The sequence below is a fragment of the Heloderma suspectum genome, chromosome 5 (assembly GCF_057233095.1).
Source record: "Heloderma suspectum isolate Gila_16-S chromosome 5, 16-S_ref, whole genome shotgun sequence".
Classification (NCBI taxonomy): Eukaryota; Metazoa; Chordata; class Lepidosauria; order Squamata; family Helodermatidae; genus Heloderma; species Heloderma suspectum.
Window position 1 is genome coordinate 233,102,929 of NC_139462.1, and position 25,022 is coordinate 233,127,950.

Below are 25,022 nucleotides of genomic sequence, written 5' to 3' on the forward strand. Positions count from 1 at the left end.
ATTATTGTAGGTGGAGAGTTTCTGTTTTACTTTGTTCTGTGATTTGGGAAGGGACTGGGTGGAAGCTGAAAAGCGCTGAGATGCTGTTGGGGACTGTTTGAGAGTGGGATGTGTACAACTAGAATAGGGTCAAAGCATTTGGGGAAACTGCCTCCTCTCTTTGCCATCATGGAGCAGCTTAGTGCCTGATGTCCTCTTGCCCACCAAAGTTTTCAGTTGGGTGCAGAAGTTCACAGTAGTCAAATCCACAAAGTTCTGCTTTGTCAGGAGCAATGGTGTGCAGCTGAAGCAGAGTTCCACCTCGAGCCAAAATTGCCTTGCTGGATCAGACCAAGGTCCAGCACTCTGCTTCCAGTAGCGAGTGGCCAGTCAGTTGCTTGCAATCTGGGCATACGATGGTGATGTCCATTCCCTGTGGTACTCCCCCCCCCCCCCGCACCGCCTGGATCTAGTATTGCCTCTGCTCACAGAGGTTCAATTTAGCTGAATCTCCTCTATTAATTTGTCTGAGGCTTTGAAAACAGGCATCTATGTTAGTGGCCATCGCAACATCCTACACTATGGCAATGAAACACATAAGTGAATAATCCATTGTGTGCTGAAATGTTTTTGTTCATCCTGGACCCACTGCCAACAAGTTCTATTGGAGCTGCTTGATCCATCAGGATTTCAGCTGGACTGTTAGGGCTTGGGAGATCTCTGCCCTCTCGTGGTAACCATTTGTGGCCTGGCGATTACTTTGCCAAGAGTATCTGGCAGTGTTTGTTGAAGAACTGAGATGTGCACACTGCAGATGGAACATGGTTGCAGGATGGACAGCCAGATGGGAGAGACTGGTGTGCCCACCAGCAGCAGTTGGTGGAAGACTTTTCTGTAGTGTTGCCAGGAGGCCCCCAAGCCCTACCCTGTGCCTGCACCCCTCTTCTCTCCACTTTTTCCATGAGCTGCCTCCTAAAGACATGTTGGTAACTTCATCCCCATTAACCCAGACTGGCCCCATAGGGCTATTCCAGATGTATTATTATAATGATAATTATTATGTTTTATTATTTTCTGAGCTATGTTTGTTTGCAATAAAGGCTTTCTTACAGTTAGTGGAATGTGTATTCTGCTTGTGTGGGAAATGCGTGGTTTCATGGATGGGTGCCTCACAGAGATGGCATCCCTGGAACCCCAGAGGGGTTGAGCTGGATGGCGTAGGAAATGGATTATAGGATCTTCCACTGCCACATGGAGCTTAGATTAATCAACACAGACTGGAGGCAGCTAATGTAGATAATGAAATGGAAGTCTTGACTGCCCAGAGAGCTTCAGCTATAGGGCGGTAAATTGAGTTCTGTGTGGGTTGCCACACATAAGCTGTTTTTGACTTGATGGGTTGTTGTGAGACCGGGAGGGCGGATTATTTTTCTTCCTGGTGGACCCCTTCTTTGCAAGGGTGCCCCAGGAAAATAATTTCTGATAAGCGGCCACCAGTCACATGAACCTCCTGATGCACCCCAGTCTGTCCAGCTGCTTGGGGGGGCGGGGTTCTGAGCCTTATTGCCAAAGACCCCTCCCTACAGCCCTAGGAAAATAACAGAAAGGTGCTTTGGATTTTCTTTCCCAAAGCCCAGAAGCACAGAACTTAACAAAACCCTCCTAAAAATCCTAAAACACAAGTGGTAGCTTTGTAACACAGCTAAATGTCCATATATAAAAAGGGAGTTTATGTAGAGGGGGGAAGCAAGGAGAAACGCACACAAACACAGAAATCCAAATCAAAAAGCCAGTCCAACTTCCCTTGTCATGTCACTTACTTGACAAGAGATTTGGGTGGGGATGTCGGAGGAATCCACAGCAGAACCAAATGAGGTCAGATTTTCATGAATCTGACCCATGGATTCTGCAGCAGACCGGCTTCTCCCGTGTTGGGCAGACTTGTGGACTGGCCTTCTAACTTTCCTGAATTTTGTGCAAAATTCTTCATAGAAAAATATGCAAAAGTTTTTAAGGCCCAAAATGTGCCTTTTCCCCATAGGCTAAAACGTGAAAATGCGCATCTGGGGGCGGGGTTGCATGTGTGAAATTGCACAAATGTGCATTTTCAGAAACAAAAAGATTCTGTCCATGGGCGGACAGTGGAATGAAAAGCGCCTGATAATGTGCAGACTGGATTTTACACAATCCATACATCCCTAGTCTTTGGTCCCAGAGCATATGCAGAGTTTGTTGTGGAGAAGATGATGGGGTCTTGGTCTCCAGTTAGATGATATATGTGTAAAGCTCTGGAAGACTGAGGGGGACAAACCTATGGAGATGGTTGGCAACCTCTGAAGTCAGAGGCTGCTGAGTATCCAGTGCAGGGTGGCTGGAGCATGGAGGTGATCCTCGCCTCCATGCTCCATTCCACCCTGCATTTTTGCTAGAAAGGCAATTTTGCCTGTCTAGCCCCGGTGCTTCTGAGAGAGAGAAGCAGGCTGGGGTGAGCATGGGAAACTGCGTAATGCAGCTTCCCTGGTCTCCTTCCCTCCCCTGGGACCACCCCCTTTTCCCTGTCTCCATGCTCTGTAGCCAGAACCACGCTGGCTACAAGGGGGAGAGTGGGGAGTGTGGTTTCTGGGCTCTGAGGTTGGAGCCCTGTTTCTCACCTCAGATCCCAGAAACCTAACAATCCTATGTCCCCCTGGATGCTGTCAAGGGGGCATAGGATTGCCGTTTGAATAAATCTTTTCTTTTATGGGGATCTCAGTTCAGTACAAGCCAGCCAGAGACTGGTGTTTGGTCTATCTAATAATGCGATATCCTCCAGTTCTGATGTTGGTGGTCTAGCCAGCAGATCAGAAAATTACTTAGTGGCTGGACATCTTTTTAATGACTGTAAGCTTACATAAAAGCCCAAGAAAGTTGGAACCAATCAGCCTATTGAAAAATGGGATTATGGTTTTAGTTGCATTTTGGGAGAACAAAAAAGTGAGCTAAGGCTAGATAAATCCCCGGCAGGGTGCCAACTGACCAGATGCTCTAGGGGGCACTGTGGACCTATGCAAGATGGCTACAGTACCGTACGGTCTAGCGTCATTTCACAGCACTTTCTTTACAGTGCACCAAGATGCATCTTTATCCCAAACGATCCCATCTCCCGCCGCCCCCAATCAGTTCACTGGATCCACATCCCCTACTTGTTCCATTACGTGGTCCACTTGGTGCTGTAAAAGGACAATTCCCCGATGAGGAAAGATCGCCACATTGTGGCTTTGTAGTTTAGAAAAACAGGTGAGTAAGAGGTGGGGGACATGCTAGAAGGGTACAATTACGCACCGTGTCGAGAAAGCGGATAGGGAGAGTTTCTTCCTCTCGCGGTACTAGAACACGGTCATGCAATGAAAATGAATGGTGGGAGATTCAGGCCAGACCCCCAAATACGTCACACAGCGAAGAATTAAACTTCGAAATGTGTTGCTGCCAGGTTTGACAGCCGCAGCTTGAGTGGCTCTAAACAGGGATTAGAGACATCTTGGAAGAGGAGGCTAGCAACGGCTACTCCCTCTGATGGCTGCATAGCTCCTCCGGCACCAGAGGCAGCATGCCTCTGAAAGCCCGTCGCTGAGGGTCACCAGCTGCCAGGAGCTATTGCCATCCCCGCCTGCTTGTGAGTTTCCCGCAGGCAGCTTGTCGGCCCCCGTGGGAACAGAACGCTGGGCTAGATAAGCTGGTCCGGTCCAGCTTGGCTCGTGGGACTGCACAAAGAGCCCAGGCGGTCTGCGGGGCGGCAGTATTCGCAGGGCTCCCGTGCAACGTGACAGCCGTGCCCCTGAGCCCCTCCCCGAGCCCCTCGGATGCTGGGCTGCGGCGCTTTGTTAATACGCCGCTAGCGATCTGACGGCTGCGCCCAACCTCTTCTGCAGCCTTGCGAGGGATCCTGGTTTTTCCCCTCGCTGTGCAGTGCAGCCGCATGCGGCGGGAGGAAGTGGCCAATGCTTTTCGATGGTCCTTTCTGCATGCCTTGCTTAAGGCAGATCTGGTGCCACAGCCCCAGGTGATTGAACTGGGAAAGGTCCAGAGCTGCTGAGACACGGATCTTGGCAGTTGAGCCTGGTCCTTCTGGTGTTGATTGTTTTCTGGCCGTTTCTGGGTGTGTCTTGAAAAGGTGAGTCGACACAGGCCTGGCCCAGTTGGTGTTTTCCCCAAGGCCATCCATCACGGGGAAAGTCATACCGCATTTCTCCCCACCCCCATTGCGATGTGATCTCTGCATGGGAATATTAATAACATAAAATGTGAACCACCCTTCACACAGGGAATATCCTTGACCGGGGGTGGGGGGGCCTAGTTGTAAAGTAAAAAAGGCGAAGTATAAAGGTTGAAAGGGAGTCTTCTCTTTCAACAGTACACAGATGGGGTAGCTTTGCCGCGCCTTTATGGAGGGAAAACCCTGCGCGGAAGAAGCCTGGGGCTGTACGGCTGGTCAGGGATTCGAACTTGGCTCTCCGCGGCCCCAGAGCGGGGCGCACTGATCCCTGCGCCCCCCCGCCCGCTCCAGCCATTTCTTGGCCCAGCAGTCGACGGGTTGCCGAGGCCGCCGGCCAGAGCGCCTTCGTGCAGCTCCACTTGAGGGATCCGCGAGCGGGCCGGGCCGGGCCGGGCCGGGCCGGGCGGCCGGCCGCACTTCCATTCCGCAGCCGAGCCAGGAAGGCGGCCGCCCGGCCTCGAGGCGCGCTCTCCCGGGCCAGCGCCAGCTTCGTCAGCTGCCTTTCTCGTGGCTGAGCGTGGAAGCAGCAGCAGCGGCCCCCGCGGATCTGCACCGCCCGACGGGCCGCTCCTCTGCAGCCGGGCGGGCTGGATTTCCTCACCCTTCCGGGCGGAGAACGCGCGCCGGCCGGAGGCGCGGCGCCCGAGGGTCCGGCCGGGGCCTGCGCGGAGCGAGCGGCGTGCCCGGCGCCGGGAGGCTCGCGCTGCAGCGGCTGCCGTCGCCTCTGCGCGGCAGAACTACAGTTCCCAGTGTGCAGCGTTGGAGCGTAAATCTTCAAAGGCTAACAAAAGAGCAGCCGGCTAACCTGACAGGCGACGGGCGAGAGGAGCAGCCGCCGCCGCCGCGCCGCGCCGCGCCGCCGGGCTGGCCGCGACCCGCTCGCCTCCGCGGGTCGGCCGCGGAGAACTGCTCCTCCCGGACCGGTCCGGCAGCTGCCAGCGAGAGGGCCGCGGCCGAGGCGCACCGCGAGAGGACCCCCGCCCGCCCCGCGGCGAGAAGCCCGAGCGGGGCGCTGGATCCCCCGCGCGCGCTCTCCCGGGGCGAGGGAGAGATGGCCGGAGGCGGGCTCGCCCAGGTAGGCCCTCGGCGCCGCCGCGGAGCCTGCAGCCGCTCGGCCCGGCGGGCGGCTCGAGGCATAGCCTGCCCGCCCCCGCCAGGGCTCAGGGTGGGCGAGAAGACCCTCCGCAGGACGGAACGGCGCCCTGCAGCGCCGGAGGAGGAGACGGGACACGGCCGGCGCAGAGCACCCGGGGCGCCCGCGCGCCGGGGCCTCTCCGCCCGCCCGCCGGCCGGGAGAGGAGCCCCGAGCCTGCCGCGGAGCGCGGCTCCTGGCCCTGCCGGGGCGTGCCGGGAAGCGCGACCATCTCCTGTCTCCCGGCTTCCTGCGTGTCGCCGGGAGACGACTCCCGGCCGCGCGCAAGGCGCTCCCGCCCCGGGCAAAGCCGCTGGGGAGCCTCGAGTGGCCCGCGGGCCCGGCCCGGCCCGGCCCGGCGTCGCCCTGCGCGAGCCCCGCGGAGACGCGCGCGGAGCGGCCGCCTTATTATCGGCCGGCGGGCGGGCATCCAGGCCGAGCGAGGCGCCCCGGGCGCGGGGGGGGGGGGGGGCGGCTCTCGAAGCAGGAAAGGCCGCTCGGCGTCAGTCACCTGGAACCTCGGCGCTCGCCTCCCGTCTGTGACCCGCCACTGCCCAGCACCTCCCAGCACTGCTGCGCGTGGCCGGGCCGGGCCGGGCCGGGCCGGCGCAGAAGCAACCAGGAAAAGCCGGGCGGGGGGGGGGGGGGAGGCATCCGTGCGGGAAGCCAGGAAAGCCGAAGACCCCGGCAGGCCGGAGGGACGCGTGAACTCCCAGAGCCCAGCACCGTTGCTCTGGAGGAAGGGCTCCTTCAGCAGCCTTATTCCGCACACCGCCTCAGCCGGCTCCAGCGCGGCGTCCTCCCAGTGTGTTGGGCTGCTACTCCCACCATCCCCAGCCAGCGTGGCTAATGGGAACTGTAGTCTGACACATCTGGAGGGCGCCAGGTTGTGGAAGGCTGGACTTGCTGAGGAAGGCATGGTCTCTTTTTCCTGGAGGAAGGAGAAGCAGCTGGCCGGGCAGTTCTTTTAGTGGCAGAAGGGAGAGGGTTATGAAGCCCCTTCCCCTGCAAGGGTCTCCCACTGCATCCGCAGCAGCTGCATCCCGCTCGTTTAAAAAGTCACGGAAGGGGCCGCCTGGCAACGGAGCGCCAGTGGAGCACGGGGCTGTGGCGCAGCGCTAGACGGCCCCAGGGCCGTCCGCGGGCCAGGCTGTGAAAAAGCCTGGCCCGCGACCCCGCGGAGCTGCTGCTGGCTGGCAGTAGTCTGACTCTGCACAGGGCAGCTCCCCACATTCCAGAGCGCGGCGCTGGGCGGCCTGTCCCTCAGCGACAAGGCCCCCGTGGGAGGTCAAGGCACAGCATCTGTGTGGCCGCTGGGCGCCAGTGCCTGGCGGGAGAGGGCCACCCCCCTTCCAGGGGCCCTTGAGGGGTGGGGCGACTGCTGCAGCTGCAGAGACGGGAGGTGCTCAGAGGGGCTGCTCCTCGTTGCAGGTGCCTGTGGCCTTTGAGGACGTGGCGGTCTACTTCTCGCCTGAGGAGTGGGCGGAGCTAGCGGAATGGCAGAAGGAGCTTTACCAAGACGTAATGGCGGAGAATTATGAGCTGGTCTCCTCGCTGGGTAACGTCACACATACCGGCTTCCGATTTCCTCTTGGGGCACCTGGCGCTGCACTAGGGCGCATGGAATCTCAAGGCGGTTCAGTATTTGACATATGGTGTTGTGACCCACCCTGAGTCCTGAGGAAGGGGCAAGTTAGAAATCCACAGAAGCAGAAAGAAACAGGAGGGCGCTGAAGTCCATCTAAGGCAATTTGCTGCTCCCCCTGCAACAACAGCGATGGGAGAGAAGGACCCCTTCTCCTCTCCAGATTAATGCACCTTGGCCAGATGTTCAATTGCCAAAATCAGATGCGTATAAGATGCTTTCGGCAAGGCCAGCTTAGTCAAGCAAGCCACAGGCTATGTGGAAAAGCAGAAAATGCGTGCGTGTGTGTGTGTACATGGGCATAGATGCACATGAGGGGGAAAGTCACTACTCTAAGCTGTCCTGGGGAGAGCTTGCTTCCGGCTTCACATGATGGCTACAAGGGGCAACCATCGAGAGTCACCATTTTGGCCCTGGCCAGGGGGCCAGTCCAGTGGGTGTTCTGTCCTATTTCTTGGGACCCTTTGGGCCAGTGGCAATTGCAGTTGTTTTACCCAGGCTGCCCTGAGGCACCCTGCAGGACTCCTTGGAATGCACCTGTAGCCCGGCCAGCCCCAGGAATTCAGCCATCTTTCTGCAGCTGTGCTGGTATGACCTGGATGGACCCAACCACACAGTCGACTCAGTTGTGTGCCTTGCCAGGGGTTCTGCGGGGACCTCCTGCATTGCGTGGTGGCGGTGCTGCTGGCTCAGGTACCAAAATGTCCTGGATCGGCTTCCCATCCAGTAGTGCTGCCGTGGGTCACGTGATCGCACATGGGGCCATCAGCGGTTGTCCCCTAGGGCAGGACCAAGAGGGGCAGAATGTGCCGGGACAGTGCTTCTCACCGCCACAGTCGGACTCGCTCCCTCTTGTCCCCTAATGTGCCCATGCGCCGCTTCTTTCCCTTGCAGAATGCCTGCTCTCCATCCCTGAACTTCTCTCCCGGCTGGCGCGAGGGGAGACGCCACATGCTGCAGCAACCCTGTGCCCTCCAGGGAGCAGCAACTCCCAAGGTAAAGGGGGGGGGGTGTCTCTGGGACCATCAGGATGGGGCTGCTCTCTCTCAGGTCAGCACTTGGCCCGGGGGTGGGGCACTCATGCATGCCTGACTGTAACTTGGCTCGTGCTCTTCCTCGAGGCCTCTTCACGGGGCTCAAAGAGGGAGAGCTGGCATCGGCTGGGAAGGAGACCCCCAGATCACTGACAGGATGGTGTGGGGAGATGGCCTCGCTGGGACAGGGTGGGGTCTATTCCTGAGCAGATCCCCTAGGCAGAGAGAAAAGGGGCCCAGCGTGCAGGCCGTGGCTCGGTGGCTGAGAGGCCATCTCTTTTCTGGAACAGATCAAATTGCAGGGTGGGGGGCTCATGTCATTTAAAAGGGTGGCCCCCACTGCCACTGCACGCAGCAGCAGAGTTGAGGGCACGGAGGAGGAAGAGGCAGGCGCTGCAGGCGCAAGGCAGGGAAGCCCAGAGGCTGGCCTGGCCCTGAGGTGGCAGGTGAGGAGCGGGGCCTTCTTCCGTGCCAGCGGCCTCCTCCGACGGGCGCAGGCTCACGCTTTGCTTTTCTGTTATCTCCACACAGTCGACGGGGTTGTGAGTGAGAAGCCGGACGAACAGAGGCCCGATGCTCTGCCGTGTTCTGGAGCTGGCTCTGACCCGCTGAGGAAGACACGCCCCCGCCATCCCCGGGCAGCCGGGAAGGGGCACAAGAGGCTGGTCTCGCAGGCCCGGCGGAGGCCAGCGGGGGCAGGCCAGGCCCCCCAGGATGGTGCCCAGGCGCCACGGCCCCAGAAAAGGGAGAAGTCTTACAAGTGCCCCAAGTGCCAGCGGAGGTTCCTGGGCCGCGTGGCCTTGACTGCCCACCGGCGCCTGCACGTGCGGAAGTGGCCCCGGGTCTGCCCCCAGGGCGCGGTGCGCCCCTCCCACACACCGGACCTCGCGGTGCCGCAGGAGGGCCAGCTGGGCACCAGCGCCAGCCCTTTCCCCGGCAGCCAGGGCGAGGGGACGCTGCCCTTCTGGCCCGAGATGGCGCTGCACCAGCAGGCCCCCCCGGCCCACAGCTTCAACCCCTGGTCCCTCGGCTACGGGCTCCAGCCCCCCTTGCCCGGCCACCAGGCTCCGGGGCTGCACGGCAACGGGGAGTTCATCTGTGACCAGTGCGGCTGGAGCTTCCACGGCTGGGAGGAGCTGGTCACCCACCAGATGGCCCACATGGCCGCCGAAGGGATTGCCGGCTCCGTGCCCAAGGCAGGGGCCCTGGCCCAGCTGGCCGCCGACCGGCCATACGCCTGCAACCAGTGCGGCAAGAGCTTCCGGCACAAGCCCAACCTCCTGGCCCACCGGCAAGTGCACACGGGCGAGCGGCGGTACCAGTGCCAGGAGTGCGGGAAGTCCTTCGGCAGCAAGGCCTACCTGGCCTCCCACCAGCACATCCACACCGGGGAGAAGCCCTACGTCTGCGGCCAGTGCGGCAAGAGCTTCCGGCACAAGCCCAACCTCATCTCCCACCAGAAGATCCACACGCGGGAGCCGCTTCCGCCGAGCCTCCCGCTGGACGCCTTCAATGGCGGGGAGGCCTTCCCGAGCCCGCGCCCGCTGGCAGAGCCCCTGGGCCTGGAGGCCTTCCAGCCCCACCGGCCCCCGGCAGACCCCCGCCTGCCTTGCGCCCAGGGCGACAGCCCTCTCCCCCCGCTGCCCGGCCTCCTGCCCGCCCCCCCGCCCCCGCTGGCCGTCGACCGGCCCTTTGTCTGCCCCGTCTGCGCCAAGCAGTTCCGCTGCAAGCCCTACCTGGTGGCCCACATCCGCATCCACACGGGCGAGAAGCCCTACGCCTGCAGCCGCTGCCCCAAGCGCTTCTCCCAGAAGTCCAACCTGGTCTCCCATGAGCGCCTGCACACGGGCGAGAAGCCCTACGCCTGCCCCCTCTGCCCCCGGGTCTTCAGCCAAGGCTCCAACATGCGTGCCCACCAGCGCAGCCACCGGAACGTCACGCCGGCTGAGGCGGAGGGCTGCCTGCGCCAGAGCTGCACGGCCCGACAGACTCAGCAGCCCAACTAGGGCCTGGGCTTCCTCGGCAGGCGGCTGTCCGCTAGCCGAGCCGCACTGTGGCCTCTTCCCCTCCCCTTGCCCCTCCTGGCTTCCACGCTTCCTGAGGGCCAGGCATGTGCGCAGCATCAGGAGCTGTGCCGGAGTCTTCCCCCACCCCAAATACCGCTACGCTCCCTTTCACGGCCCTCGACATTTCTGCAGCTGTTCCAACGGAATGGGGCTCCTCCACACCTCCCCATTAGCAGTGGAATTTTGCCTTGACAGAACTAGCAGTGTGGCTGCGAACTGGATGGAGCAGGGCGAAGGACGCCAGGGCGGCGGATCAGGGGCTGGACGCCTCATTCAAAGCAAGGTTCGGCTTCTTAAGCGACTTCTGTCCCAGGGCTCCGGCCCACCTGGAAATTTTATCTGCCGTTCCCCTGTGTGTGGGGAGAGGCTGTGGCCATGCGGCCGTGAAGGAAATGCACCCTGCACATGTTCAGAAGTATTTCTTCCTTATTGTCACTACACATTTCAACCATGGCATTATAACAGCTTCTGAGGCAGGGGTGTTGCTAGGCCTGGCCCAGGGGGCCTGAGCCCTGGACCTATCCCCTAGGGCCTCGGATCTTTTTCCACAGAGCCCTGTACGTCTGTTGGTGCCACCAGAAGGGTTTTTTTTCTCAGCTTAATTGCCATGCAGGTGGCGATTTTCAAGGGGGACCGTAACTCAGGAGGGAGGGTTAACTCTCAGCTTCCTACATACTGTATCACCTTCCCCCCTCCTCTCCTCCCCCCACCCTTCTCCTGCATGGCAATTCAGCTTAGATTGTTTTGGGATGATGTGGCTCAAGGTGCAAATGAATGGAATAATGTCTTTTTTTTAAGATGATTTCCATGAGACTGGGTTGGCTTTGCCTCCTGTGACATGTAAATACATCTTAGTCATTTCTAAATTTGCATATGTGCAATAATTGCATCATTATTGCATCATTGCATAAATTAGCCCCTGCAGATGCTATGCAGGTCTGTGTGCTATGGGCAAGAGCCTCAAATCTTTTAAGTGCCTAGCAATGCCCCTGTGCTGGGGCTAAGCCCTCCTGGCCCTGGGGTGGGAACATAGCCAAGCGGGCAAGGGCCCGTCATTCCTGGGCAGAGCCTAGGCTTTGCATGCACAGCCCCCCAGGTTCACTCCCTGGCATCGCCAGTTAAGGGGAGTTTAACCCGGAGAGGCAACAGTGCTGGGTGGACAGCTAGAGGGTCCGACTCACAGAAGGGCATTTTCATCTGCTCAGCGTCTTTTGCAGGAGCCGTGAGGCCAGAACTCCTGCGGCTGGCATGCAAGAGAATCGGCCTGTATGCCACCTCTTAAAAGCAGTCCCTTCGCTACTCTTCTGCAAACGGGGGCCAGTGGACATTTTCATGCATGGGACATGGCAGAATTTGGGACAAAGAGAGAGGAAGCAAGAGAAGGACTCTGACCCCACAAATTATACCGCATGATAGATTTATTTTTTTTAATCATCATAGAATCACCAACTGGTCCCTTTTTCATGACTTTCATCTGTAGAACAATTCCACACAGAATTGGGCAAGACATCTTTGGGAACTGCAGCTTTTTAAAAAAAAGAAAACAAGCTGCTAGTCCTTGTTGTCGAGACCAATTTGCACACGTGTCAGTGGTGTCTGCACAAGGTTTGGGGATGTGGTGAGGAGCTACTGGGTCTTCTTGCATGGTGCCCTGTTGCCCCCTCCTGCCCCCTCGTCCTGCTTCCCTACCTCTGGCCTCACCACTCCTCCCTCTCCTCCATTTACCTACTTCTGCTGCTGCACCACTGCATGCAAACGGTTCAGTAAATTCGCATACACCTGTTTAATTTGGCACTATTTATATCAAGGGCAGAATTTGGACGGGCGATTGTTTTTGGTGAGGACGTGTGAAAAGGAGATCGGATCATCAGCTCCTAATGCGAATTTAAAGAATTACAGCAAGGAAACCACACTGTTCTTTCTAGATGCCTTGCTTTGGACACAAGGAAGTTCCACTTTTCATTTCAATCAATTTCCTATTGTATACTCTTTTAAATAAATAAAGCAGTAGATGTTACTTTTGGAAACCCAGCTTTTTGCGGTGTTGCCAGTTGACCTCCAGCCACGGTTCAGCGTTCCTTGAGTTATGGAAATGCTCCCCACGCACCCCTGGGTGGTGACAGAAAACTGCTTTCAATGTGAGAAATAAAAACAAACGGGAGGTAACGGGAGCTTCGAGTCTCGCCAAAACCTTCACCAGACCCCTTTGTCCCCCACTGGCCAATACAAGCCGTGCGCCAGGGAGGTGCCAAACACCTGCGCGTGAACTGGCTCACGCCCAATGGGACAAACGTCCTCCGCGTTAGTAAAGGCGGGCTCGCGATTCCCGCGACGGGCCTCCAGGCGAGCGAATTCCGCGCAGCGCAGGCGTCGCCCCTAACAGGCCTCGCGGCCGGGCTCGCGCAGCCGCAAGCCCGGCCAGGGCGAGCGCGGGCTGGGCCGCGGGCCGCGCCGCCAACCACGGCTTGTGCCCACGGCGCCCCGGGAAGAGGCCGCGGGTCGTCGCTGGCTCGCGAACTGCGGGAAGCTCGCGTGTCGGCGCGGCCCGCGGCTCGGCGGCTCCGAGGGCGGAGGGCGGCGCCCGGGGCGGCCCCGCCGCGTCGCGCGCAGGGGCCGCCGGGAAACGCCGGGCGGGGGCGGGCGGGGCCCGCTTCGCGCGCAGGCCGCGCTGCTGCTCGGCGCCGCCCCCGGCCGGGCCCGCTCCCTCCGCGCGCGGGGGGCCCGCCCCGCCCCGCGCGGCCCGCCGCAGCCAATGGCGGGCGCCCTCGCGCCCCGGCGCCCCGCCCCGCGCCCCCTTTCGGCGGCCGAGCCCGCCCGCCGCGGCCCCGCTCCCTGGCGGATCGCCAGGCGCGCCGGCCAATCGCGGCGCCGGAGCTGCCGGGGGGCGCCGTCGCCCCGCCGTGCGCGCCGAGGGGCGCGGGGCTCCGGCCGCCAGGTAGGGCGCGGCGCGGCCGGCGGGGCGGGGCGCCGGGGGAGGCGGCCGTCTTGGGCCGCGCGGCGTCCCCGGGCGGGCGCCCGGCCCCCCCGGCCCCGCGGGCTTCTGGGCAGCCCGCGGCCTGGGCCCTCCAGAGGCGCGGGGCTCCGGCTCCGGCCCCGGCCGGCCCACCTGGCGTCGGCCTGCAGCGCCGGTTCCCGGCGGGCTGCGGGGGTGTCGCCCAGCGCCGGCGGCGGCGCCGGGTCGGGGGGTGCCGCCGCAGCCTGGAGATCGGGAAGGGCGTCGCGTGGCGGGCCGGTGTTGTCGAGTGTGGGTTGCCGGGGGGGGGGGGGCGTCTCCAGCTAGGAAGGGGTTAACCGATGGGGTTCAGTGAAGAAAAGCGGCTCCCCTCTGCTAAGGAAGTGTCTTGCCTTCAGAGCTGGGGATGATGGGACGTGTGTCTCTGTGTGCCCTCTTCCTAGTGCTGCCAACTTTTCTCCGCCCCTGGCAGGGGCCGGCAGCTGCCAGCAGAAGTCTAGCAGCTCAGGCTTTTCCCATGGCTGCAGCGCCATGCTGGGGAAAGTTGCCAACTCTTTCTCGCCTGCCCTGGGTGGTTTCTCCTCAGCAGGGTTGTGAGAATCTGCATGGAAATAATGGATGTTGTGCCTGCGGTTATAGAAGCGCCTCAATTAGGGTTGCCGCGTTCTTTCTTTTAAACAGTTGAGATGGGCCTTAGGAGTTTAGCAGCTGCATCGTGAGGAGAAACTGGACAGGTGGAGTTCTTTCTAGTGGGAGGAAACCTGCACCTGTTATGCTTACCAAGTGGCAAGATTTTTGCCCTCCTAGGCAGCTGCAAAAGTAGAGGATGCAAAGCCAGAAAGAAACACACTCATTCGAGTCCCTTTGCTGACTGAGGGTGCATCACACGTCAGCAGTTTAGGGCCGGCCAGCACCGTCTGTGTGCTCAGGCTGCCTGCGGGAAGCGGCGGGTGAGTTTTTAGTGCAGTGTGAATGCTTCTGTGCGCTGCGAACAAGAGCACACGTCTGCTGCTGTGCTGCTGAGTGCAGAGGTCCCCCTTAATAAGAGGCACATGAGAGGGGCTGTAGGGCAGGAGTGGAGAATGGCCTCCAGATGTTGTTGGACTGCAACTCCCATCAGCCCTCACAATTAGCTGTGGTGGCTAGGGCTAATGGGAGTTGCGGCCCAGCAACATCTGGAGGTCCCCAAGTTGGCCAGTCCTGCCATCTTTGTGCTGGTCTTCCATCCACCACCAACAAGCTGCAGCCTGGCCCCAGCTTCTGCCTCCCCTCACCCGTTTAGGGCCTGCCTGCTGTCTGCCATCACCGCCCTGGGTAGGCCTGTGGAAGGCCAGATGTCAGATTTCATAGCAGGCCCCAACAGTCTCCAGGGAGAGAGAAAGGAGCGTTCCTCCACAAAGGGAGTGCATTCTGGACATGTCCTGGGATGCTGCGCCTTAGGTTCTTTTGTAAATCAAAAGTAAAGCAACTGTTTGCTGGTGGAAGCTCTGCACGCGTTCAGAGGCATTCAGCCTGAGACGTCAGAATTCTTGAAAACAAAAGTTGGTAGCCCAGAGGTGGAAGAAGGCAAAGAATCATCAGTGCGGGCCATCAGTGTGTGTGTGTGTGTATATATATGAGAGTGTGAGTGAGTGAGTGGTATGCCTAAAGCTCTGGCCAAGAGTGGATACTTCAGATGAGTCCCTGGGAGGCGCGCAGGAACTGATTTTGGCCTGCAGCGGCTTTCTAGCTTGGACATATTTACCTTCCTACCTAGAATTCCTTAGGTTTGGGGTTCCTTCCCATGGGCAGCTGGTTGGCAGAATGCTCAGCTAGGTCAACTTCGGTTCTTCTGATGTTCTTAAGAGTGCTGGCCGGGGGCTGGCTAGCTCATCCTGCAATCCCTTTAAACCTTCTGCTGCACTGAGGGCCAGGAAACAATGGGGGGATCACCCCCCCCCCCGCGCTTCTGCCTGAGGTGGGGATCGCGATCCACTCTAGCAATGAGAACTGGGAGCCAGGAGTTGGTAGCCGTCATGCTGGAGGAGGCTGTGTGACCTTGTCTCTATAGCGGGAGAGGTCATGTCTAACTTCCGTGCGAGTCAGACAGATGTGTGAGCCCCAAGTTGCCAGTTCTGGACCCAGGGCTCCTCTGCCTTTTCAGGTTAGTGCCAAAGGGAAAATGTGACTGGACTCTGTTTTTCTCTCCACAGGGCAGAAGTGATGTGAGAACCTGCAACCGGTGGAGTTCTTCCCTTCTGTGGAACTCTTTTAAGAGGTGACTATTGCTGTCATGCTGGCACATATGGGGCAGATGGTTTCTCCCAGAGAGGAGGCAGTTGCACTTCCTTGCAAATGCCGTCTTGAGACCATCCAGGGAATAAAACACACTAAACACATTCTCTTTAAAATAGATTTCATTTGTTTCAACAATCGCACATAAATTCCGAACATTGCAACAAAACATTTCTGCTCATCTGTGAGGGGTGGAATGAGTCTAATGTTGAATGGGAAATTCTGGAACTTAATCTGATATATTTAATTTATTTTCTATTTTTAATTTTTTGAGCATTTATATATTTTTAAATTTTTGTTGTGTTATGTTTTAATGAAGATTTTGTTTTTAGCCTGTATTTTCATGTTAGCTGCCTTGAATGCCATTTTTGGGAGGAAAGATGGGATAAAAATTGTTGTTGTTCAGTCGTTCAGTCGTGTCCGACTCTTCGTGACCCCATGGACAATAGCACGCCAGGCCTTCCTGTCCTCTCTCTCTCCCGGAGCGTGCTCAAGTTCATATTCATTGCATCGGTGATGCTATCTAGCCATCTCATCCTCTGCCGTCCCCTTCTCCTTTTGCCTTCAGTCTTTCCCAGCATCAGGGTCTTTTCCAGAGAGTTTTCTCTTCGCATTAGGTTGCCAAAATATTTGAGCTTCAGCTTCAGTCTCTGTCCTTCCAATGAGCACTCAGTGTTGATTTCCTTTAGGATTGACTGATTTGACCTCCTTGCAGTCCAGGGGACTCGTAAGAGTCTTCTCCAGCACCACAGTTCGAAAGCGTCAATCCTTCGGCGCTCAGCCTTCCTTATAGTCCAGCTCTCACAGCCATACATTACTACTGGGAAAACCATAGCTTTGAGTAGACGGACCTTTGTCGGCAAGGTGATGTCTCTGCTTCTTACTATGCTGTCTAGGTTGGCCATAGCTTTCCTCCCAAGGAGCAAGCGTCTTTTAATTTCATGGCTACAGTCACCGTCTGTGGTGATCTTGGAGCCCAAGAAAGTAAAATCTGTTTAAATAAATATATATTTTTAAGTGTTGTGTTTTTAATTTACTTGTTTTATGTGGTGTTTTAATGACGATTGTGTTCTTAGTCTGTATTTTCTTGTTAGCTGCCCACCATTTTTTGGGAGAAAGGTGGAATGTAAAGTACATACATAGACACATACGTGAACATATTACGCAGGTACCGATCTGGGCACAGGATGGAAGCCAGCCCCTGCCCGCAGACTTGCAGTCTTTCTATGGTGGCGCAGCAAAGACATCACGGAGGCGAGCCTCCCCTCCCCTCCCCTCCCCTCCCGGATGCTGCCCTTCCCACTGAGGCAGCCCTGTGAGAAAAGCCCCACCTGCTAGAATTCCTGCCCTGTGAGTTGCACACCTCGGCAAGGGTTGCTCCTTGACCCTGGCAGGGCTCCCGTGTCTTTTTAACAGCTGCATGGGGAGCAAAATCCCGGGGGCGGGGTGGGGAAGGTCTTCCCACCACGACCTCTCCATGCTGGGAAATGTGGCTGTACCTGCTGAATTTCTGCCAGTTCTGAAACTGTTGAAGGCCCAGAGGTGGAGGTCGTGGGAAGGTGGCAGCTGCAGTTTCTGGACCAACAACAGGTGGGCTAATGCCACCAGCTGCTCTCATCTGAGCCAGGAGCCTTTGTGGGCTAGTGCAGGGGGCGACGGTGGCTGCGTGAGCCTTGGGTCAGGAAGGGGTAAATGGAGTGGAAATGGCAGTCTGTAGTTCTTGGAAATCTCTCTGTCTTTGTGGTGGGTCAAGTGCAGCTGGCAAGCATCCAACAGGTGAGGCGTTCCATACCACTGTGGGGGTGGGGGAATGAACTTTCTCAGCAACAATATATTGTTCCCTGTTGTAATGCAAAGTATTTTGGGTTGGCTGGGTCTTGAATGGGTGATTAAGACCCATTTGCTTTTCAAAAGACCTGCTCCTGGTGGAGATGAAAACTGCTAGGTTTGTTGTGGGTCAACACAGCTGCCTGCCATTTTTTACTCTCCTTTGGGGGGGTGGCTGTGGGGGCTGTCCTGACGAGTGCCTGCAGATAAAAATTGACCACTACACCATCAGTGGCTAGGACAGAATTGGGTGGAGGACCCCTTACTTATTTATTTCGTTTCTATACCGCCCAGTAGCTGACACTCTGGGCGGTTCACAAAGTTAAAACCACAAAATACTACAGAAAATACCATATGAAATTTAATAGACTAAAACGACAGAATAAAAATACAACCAGAGTAAAAATAGCAGCAGTGCAGATATTTAGAATGCGACAGCAGATTGAAGACAGCAGAGCTAAAAAACCGGAATGCTGGGAAAATAAAAAGGTCTTCACTTGGTGCCGGAAAGAGTACAACGTCCTTCTCCCCATCTCTCCCCACCCTTCACATTAAAGACCATTTCTGTATTTTCCAGGGTTTATGGAGCTGCAGAGGATGGAACCCAGGGAAGAGATTGGGCTCCTCAGGATGAGAGATTCAGGAGAAAATGAAGGCTCCCAGAACCTCTGCTCAGGTATGTGTTGCCTCTGAAATGCACCTAGGAAGGCGGAAAGCAACGAAGAGCTTTTTAGTTCCTATTGCAATCTTCCCCAACCTGGTTCCCCCCTCATGTGTTGGACGACAACTCCTGTCATCCCCCAGCTAGCATGGCCATTGTGCTGTACCTACCACCACGGAGCACGTGCTCTACCGCTGAGCTTCGGCTGCGAAATCAGGGGTCCTGGGGCAGGCTGCGCGGGAGGAAACAGACACCAGGCCCGTTACCCCTTGCACACCAAGTGGGACCTCTAGAATGTGAGCCTCCCCTGCTCCAAATTGCAGTGCAGCTGTCGGCTGGAAAATGAATCTTCTTGTGGTTTGAATGCAAAGGAAACTCAGTATCCCCAAACCAGAGCTATGCCCTCGAGCGGGGGGACACGTTTGTTCACATGTGGCGGCCCAGATGGGCCTCCGGTCTGACCCGGCAGGGCTCCCCCTAATGCCAAACAGGCAGCAACATATCCGCTGTGCTCTGCACTGGTCATCTGTGCAGATCTTTATTAGCTGGCTCCAGAAGACCACCCTGCTGATGCTGTCTGTGATAAAATCAGTTTTTTGGTCACACTTTCCTGTGGCTGGCCCACAGTACCGCCACAGCATCTGTGCCATTTGTTGGGAGTGCTGCTCACTAGGCAGTTCTCCTCCTCCTCCACGTGGGCAGGTCCTGCGTGGGAAACTGTTGCTATCTGTGAGTGAGTGTCAGTGGGCGGCTTAACACTGAGGGCTCAGGATAGAGCTGAAGATTGGTTTAAAACATATATTTTCTATTCGGGACTGATGCAAGGAAGAGCTCCTTTGCACAGCACATAGTTAAGCTTGCCACTGCGAGATCTAGTGATGGCCACCAAGGTGGACAGCTTTAAAAGGGGATGAAACAGATTCAAGAATGGTATGGCTCTCTGTGATGGCTGTATATCACCTCCAGTATCCGCTGCATCCCCCTTGCTGCGGAACACGGGTTTTGGGGGCGGCAAATTGTGCTTGTGTCCTGCCTATGGACTTCCCATGGGGGCATCTGGTTGGCTGCTGTGGGAGCCAGAATGGCGGACTAGAAAAGCCTTTGGTCTGATCCAGCACAGCTGCTCTTACGTTCCTACAGGGATAGCCTGCTGTTGCGTGGGACTCCCATCCAGGTTACTGAGTGGCTTCTCACCTGCCCAACCTACACAGGGCTGCGGCATCCAGGGTTCCGAGTCCATTCGCTGGACCCTGGGTTGGGAGATTGTAATGGGTGCTTAAGAGTGAGTAAGGAGCCCACCGTAGTTGGGGGAAAGGTGCGTAGTCTGTCCCAGCATCCTGCTTCCTACAGTGGCTAGCCAGGTGCCTGTGGGTCCCCCGAAGGAGAGAGCCCCTTCCTTTGGTACTTGGAGCACAGCGCAGGAACACGGCAGGGCGCCTCCTGCGGAGCCAGGCGTGTGTTCCATCTAGCCCAGTATTCTCAACACTGACTGGCAGCAGCGGCTCTCCAGGGTTGCAGGGAGGGTGTTTTCTAGCCCTACCTGCAGATGCTGTCAGGGATCGAACCAGGGAACTTCTGGTGCCAGGCAGGGGCTCCACCACTGGGCTCCCCCCCAGTCTACCATTCATAGCTGCGCCCCAGCAGTGTTCAGGGGTGTACTTCCTCTAAACAGTTGGTCTCCCTAGTAGCTAACAGCCGTTGATGGACCTGGACTCTGAATCTGGCCCATCCCCTTTCCAGGCCATCCGGGCTGGTGGCCCTCACCACAGCTGGTGGCTTGTGTGAAGAGTAGTTCCTTTAAGACAGCCAGAACAACTAAGCCCACGGCCACCCGTGACTCTGACCTCCCTTTGATCCTGCAGATGTCCTGCCCTTGGCCAGCATGAAGGAGGAACGTTCCCCTGGAGAAGAGCCAAAGAGACCAAACGGAGCCACCCAAAAGCAGGCGGGGAGGGAAGGTCCTTTCCAGCGGGGGGAAAGGAGGAGGCGTTTCCCCCGACGGCACAGGGCGGCAAGGAGCCAGCAGACGCCGGCTGGGCCTGCGCTGGAGGAAGGGGCCCCTGGCAGAAGCGGCCCCTGCGAGCGCAGGGGGGGCGTTCTGGGCGCCGCGTTGTGTGGCAGCAGGGTGGCCTGCAGGGTGGGGGAGGGCGAGGCGGAGGGCCGAGTGAGCCGGCCGCGGGTCTGCGCTGCAGAAGGAGACTTCGCGTGCCTGGAGTGCGGCAAGCGCTTCGCCTGGCGGTCCTCACTGAACATCCACAAGAGGATCCACACCGGGGAGAAGCCCTTCCAGTGCAAGACGTGCGGGAGGGGCTTCAGCCAGAAGCCGAACCTGCTGTGCCACCAGCGCAACCACACGGGGGAGCGGCCCTTCCCCTGCGCTCGGTGTGGGCGGCGTTTCCGGCAGAAGCAGCACCTGGCCAAGCACCAGCGCACCCACGCCCGGGCCCGGCCCAGCCCCCACGCCTGCCCCGAGTGCCAGCGTGGCTTCGGCAGCAAGGCCGTGCTGCGGCTGCACCGGCGGCTCCACGCCCGCCACCGGCAGCGGGTCTTCCGTGAGCTCAAGCAGGCCTACAAGGAGACGGTGGCGCGGCAGCGGGAGGAGGCCCGGGCTGGCCTGAGCTGGGCAGCGCGGCCCAAGGGGCGGCGGCGTGGGGTGAAGAAGTTCATCTGCAGTGAGTGCGGCAAGGGCTTCACCTGGTGGTCGTCCCTCAGCATCCACCAGCGCATCCACACCGGGGAGAAGCCCTTCCCCTGCGCCGAGTGCGGGAAGAGCTTCACGCAAAAGCCCAACCTCCTGCGGCACCTCCGGTATCACAGCGGTGAGCGACCGCACGCCTGTGCCGAGTGCGGGAAAGGCTTCACCCAGAAGCAGCACCTGGTCAAGCACCAGCGGACGCACCTGGCAGAGAAGGGCTTCCAGTGCCATGCCTGCGGGCAGGCCTTCCCCACCAAGGGGGCGCTCACGCTGCACCAGAGGTCTGGCCACGCGGGGGGCCAGAGCCTGGCGGGGGAGGGCTGCTTTCCTCTGGGCCAGCCAGAGGGTCTGGAGGCGGCGGCGGTGGGCTCGCTGGGCACTGGCAGGCCGGACGTTTTCCAGCAGCCCGATCTCTTGGGTCCACTGAACGACACGGACGGACAGCCTGTCCTGATCGTGGAACCAGGGACCCGTCCGCTGGCCCTGTCCCAAACGAAGAAGGGGGTCTTCTGGAAGCCGGCGGTCCCCAAGCCCCCTGCCCCCGAGCAGAAGCAGTACATCTGCAACGAGTGCGGAAAAGGCTTTGTCTCCTGGTCGGCTCTCACCATCCACCAGCGGATTCACACCGGCGAGAGGCCCTACCCGTGCGGGCAGTGCGGGAAGCGCTTCAGCCAGAAGCCCAACCTGGTGAGGCACCAGCGCTACCACACGGGGGAGAAGCCCTACCCCTGCACCGAGTGCGGCAAGTGCTTTGTCCAGAAGCACCACCTCACGAAGCACCAGAGGGTGCACAGGAGAGACGCTCCTCAAGGGTCGGCGCCAGCTGTGCAAACAGAGGCGCGCTAGGGCCGGCCGGGGCCCACGCGTCTCCAGACAAAAATGGCCACGTCTTGCCCTTGAGCCATTTATTTTGGAGACCAGGGTGGGAGGAGGTCCTGCCCCTAGGCCCCGAGACGTTGCACGCGGGATTTTGTCTCCTCGCCGTTACTGGCGTGCAAGTCTGAGATGCTCTTGTGTCCTCTGCGTGGAGACTGCAGGGTTGTTGCTATGCGGTGGCAAGCACAGAAGGGCTGGGTTGTACCCGCTGTAGCTCCTTGCAACCTTTCCCACCCCAGAGTAGGTCAAAAGCATCTCCTTTGGAGGGATTATGGGAGTTGTAGTCTAATGGAACTCTTACGCCACACAACTCTGACAACACGTCTGAAGGGGCAGTAGGTTTGGGAAGGGTGGCAGCAACTAAGGTTTTTGGGCATTTTTTTTTTTTAACTTCACCCGTACGTACCTCTGCCCCATCCAGCAAAAGGTTGGAAATGCCCAGCATTCCACCCCTCCTCCTCTGAAGCAGAGTCCAGACTTTGCTCTCCTTTCTTGTCATGAGTGCTGCTACCCCAAGGAGAGCCACTTCTATCACCAACCATGAGCTTCTGCGTTTCTTATCAACCTTAGCCTGGGATCTTAACTGGATGTTGTCCTGGCTGGCTCATAAATGTTAAAATAAATATCAAACACATCTTGAAGTGTGCTGCTTGCTTGGACCCGCTGAGATAATAGACTTTGTTCCAAGTAAGGGTAGATTTGCACAGGCTATATGGGTTGTGGCCACTCTGAAATGTGGCAAGCAGTACCTAAAGTGCATTTCATATGGGGGTGTCCGTAACATGAGAGCTGGGCGTTACTCTAAAATGTTCTATAATTATTCCTGGGTGGGGCAGGGGAGGAGGGGATTTCATTTCATTAAAATATCTGTGAGTTGTGCCTCGGTTTCTCTTCCCTCTGTGGTTGTGAGCTGTGGCCCCAGGAAGGGTCGTTGTCTGGCCACTGGGTGCATCAGTGGTGTACACCGGCCTCCCCAGCCTGGTGCTTTCCAGATGTCTTGGGCCGGGAGTTGCAGTCCAGCACATCTGGAGGGCATCAGCTTGGGGATGGCTGCTCTACCCGAAGGGAAACCCCATTCGGCACCCAGAAAGGCACATATTTTACGTAAATCATTAGCAAATATTTGGGTGAACTTCTGTTGCAATATCGTTTGCAGCATTTCTATAAACCAAGCCAGACTTCCTCCAAGCTGGTGTCCTCCAGATGTTTTGGACCCAGCTTTTCTGACTGTGGGCCATGGAGGCAGAGGCTGTGGGAGTTCGAGTCTGGAACTCAAGTCTGGAGGGCACCAGGTTCGGAAGGCTGACCTAGGTCCTCCACAAAAGTTTGGAAGGATACAAAACGCTACCTGAACAGGCTTGCAATCTGAAATAGGCAGGAGGGGAAAGGGAGGAAGAGGCAAAAGCGAGGGGCTGAGGGATCTGACCTTGGGAAGGTCCAGCATGGCTGGCAGTGGGGAAACGCCTTAAAATAAAAACCAAGACGTGGCTGCCAGTGACGAGGCTGTGGGTGTGCCCCCTCCCTGGGGTGGATGGGGAGGGAAATAAAGACATCCGTGATCATTTGCGGCACGTGGTGATGGCTGCCCTAGGTGCCTCTGACGCTAGTGTGACAACCTGCCCTGTGGGGAGAGCCCTGGTCGCTGGTGGCCTTCTTTCTGCCCCCCCCCCCGGGGGGGGAACAGTGGGAGCAAGTGCTCATCCATCTGGTTCAGCCTGTGGCTTTTGGACCCTCCAGTTTTGGCAATGCCCCTGACAACTCTGTGGGCCTGTTCAGAGACTCTCCTCTTCATGGTGGGGTTCATGCTGGGACCAGTGGCGCGTGCTTACCAGTAACAATGTGAAGAAGTCGTGCAGATGCACCTGGTCCAGATTCTGCTTTCCTTCCTGCTGTTCTTTTTGCAGGGGGGGGGGGAGGAGTGGCAGGATCATTGCAGAAACTGTGTGTGTGTGTGCGTGTGCGTGGGAGGGGGGCAACCGGCGAGCTGTGTGCATGCACAAGCACCTGATTCACTTTTTGCTTCTGCGTATGGTCCCAAATCTGTCCCATAATCCACCAGATGCAGGATACCAAGAGTGCCAGCTAGCATGTGGATTAGCGTTCGGATCCTCTGGACTCCAGATTTCAGTCATGAAGCTGTGTAGCCTGCCTGTACTGGAGTGCCCTGGTTGGAAGCCCCTGGGGGGTGGGGTGAGCAGCCCTCTGGCTTAACAAGCCACAGAGCCTGGTGTAGAAGAGGAGGGGGGTCATCCGGCCCAGGACTGCGGAGGGAGAGGCACCGGAAGCAACAACACCGATGCCTGCCTGTCCTCCAGAGGCAAGGAATTCCACAGGAAAGGGGCCATGACACTGAAGGCTCTTCTCCAGTGGACTGCAGTCGGGCCATAGGTTCATGTGGAACCCCCAGGCCCTCTGATGACCTCAGTGACGGGGCAGGTTTTTAGGGGAGAAGGCACTCTCTCAGGTATCCTGATTACAAATTGTTTAGGGCTTTGCACAGTAGTACTAGAACCTTAAACCGGGCCTGGTAGTGGATAGGCAGCCAGTGCAGTTCCCTCAGCAAAGGAGTTGCATGCTGAAAAGGGGCAGCTCCTGACCACACCCGAGCTGCTGCGTTCTGCACTAGCTCTGGCTTCCAGAGCAGCCTCAAGGGTAGCCCACATAGAGCACATTGCAGTCATCCGGTCTTGAGGTTACTAGCGCCTGGACCACCATGGTCATGCTATCTCTGTCCAGGAAAGGCCGTACCTGGCGCACCAGCTGAAGCTGGTGAAAGGCACTCCGAGCTGTCGTGGCCACTTGGGCTTCCAGCAACAAAGATGGATCTCGGAGTTCCCCCAGACTACAAACCCGATCTTTTGGGGGAGTGCAACCCCATCCAGAACAGGCAATGAGCCTGTCTCCCGGATCCAGGAACCACTCACCCATGGGGTTTCTGTCCTGCCAGGATTTGGTTTCAGCATATTGGCCCTCATCCAGCCCATTACTGCACTTAGGCGCTGATCCAAGACTTGCACAGCCTCACCTGATTCAGATGTCACAGGGAGATGGGGCTGTGTGTCATCAGCATACTGATGGCACTTGGCTTGAAATCTAACGACTTCTCCCAGCAGCTTCATATAGATGTTAAATAACATCGGGGACAAGATGTGGAACCCCATAGCTCAACTGCTAAGGGGCTGAGGAATGGTCACCCAATGTTATTCTCTGAAATTGTCCCCACGGGTAGGACTGGAACCACTGTAAACAGTGTCTCTGATACCCATCCCACAGAGTCGATCCAGGAGGATGCCAGGATTGATGGTATCAAGAGCCGATGAGAGGTGGAGCAGAATTAACAGGGTCGCAGTCCCCCTGTCCCTCTCTCAGTAATGGTCATCCATCAAGGTGACCAAGGCTGATTCAGTTCCATAACCAGATGGAAGCTGGAATGGGGCTAGATAAACAGAGCACCTGCAATGAAATAAAGTGGCATTCTTTCTAGGTGTATAACTACATCCACGCACTATGGGCCTGAGACAAGAGGGGAGCAGAGCTTCTGAAGGAAAGGCTCCCTGGTACACGCATGCCCCATAGTGTTTTGAGATGGAGCATGGTCTCCCTTTTGCAGTTTACAATGCTCAGTTTG

The 25,022-nt window shown here is 57.8% G+C and overlaps 2 protein-coding genes across 3 annotated transcripts; both read left to right on the top strand.

Moving 5' to 3' along the window:
* Positions 1-4,496: 4,496 nt before the first annotated feature.
* REPIN1 (replication initiator 1) lies at positions 4,497-12,355 on the top strand. Its single transcript, XM_084860062.1, has 4 exons — positions 4,497-5,306; positions 6,795-6,921; positions 7,903-8,004; positions 8,574-12,355. Exons 1-4 carry the CDS (start codon positions 5,283-5,285, stop codon positions 10,046-10,048), a joined length of 1,728 nt encoding a protein of 575 aa, XP_084716188.1. The 5' UTR covers positions 4,497-5,282; the 3' UTR covers positions 10,049-12,355.
* Positions 12,356-12,920: 565 nt separating this feature from the next.
* ZNF775 (zinc finger protein 775) lies at positions 12,921-22,029 on the top strand. 2 transcript variants are annotated; one of them, XM_084860069.1, is made up of 4 exons: positions 12,921-13,043; positions 15,254-15,318; positions 17,740-17,838; positions 19,686-22,029. In XM_084860069.1, exons 3-4 carry the CDS (start codon positions 17,745-17,747, stop codon positions 21,362-21,364), a joined length of 1,773 nt encoding a protein of 590 aa, XP_084716195.1. In that variant the 5' UTR covers positions 12,921-13,043; positions 15,254-15,318; positions 17,740-17,744; the 3' UTR covers positions 21,365-22,029. The 2 variants fall into 2 exon arrangements, with proteins under 2 accessions (XP_084716195.1, XP_084716196.1); XM_084860070.1 differs by lacking the exon at positions 12,921-13,043 and adding an exon at positions 13,361-14,011.
* The last annotated feature ends 2,993 nt before the right edge of the window (positions 22,030-25,022 follow it).

Coding starts and splice junctions, on each gene's coding strand:
- REPIN1 (XM_084860062.1), top strand. CDS start 5,283: ATGGCCGGAGGCGGGCTCGCCCAG. Junction 6,922..7,902: donor TGAGCTGGTCTCCTCGCTGG/GTAACGTCACAC, acceptor TTTCCCTTGCAG/AATGCCTGCTCTCCATCCCT. Junction 8,005..8,573: donor AGGGAGCAGCAACTCCCAAG/GTAAAGGGGGGG, acceptor ATCTCCACACAG/TCGACGGGGTTGTGAGTGAG.
- ZNF775 (XM_084860069.1), top strand. CDS start 17,745: ATGGAGCTGCAGAGGATGGAACCCAGGGAAGAGATTGGGCTCCTCAGG. Junction 17,839..19,685: donor CTCCCAGAACCTCTGCTCAG/GTATGTGTTGCC, acceptor TTGATCCTGCAG/ATGTCCTGCCCTTGGCCAGC.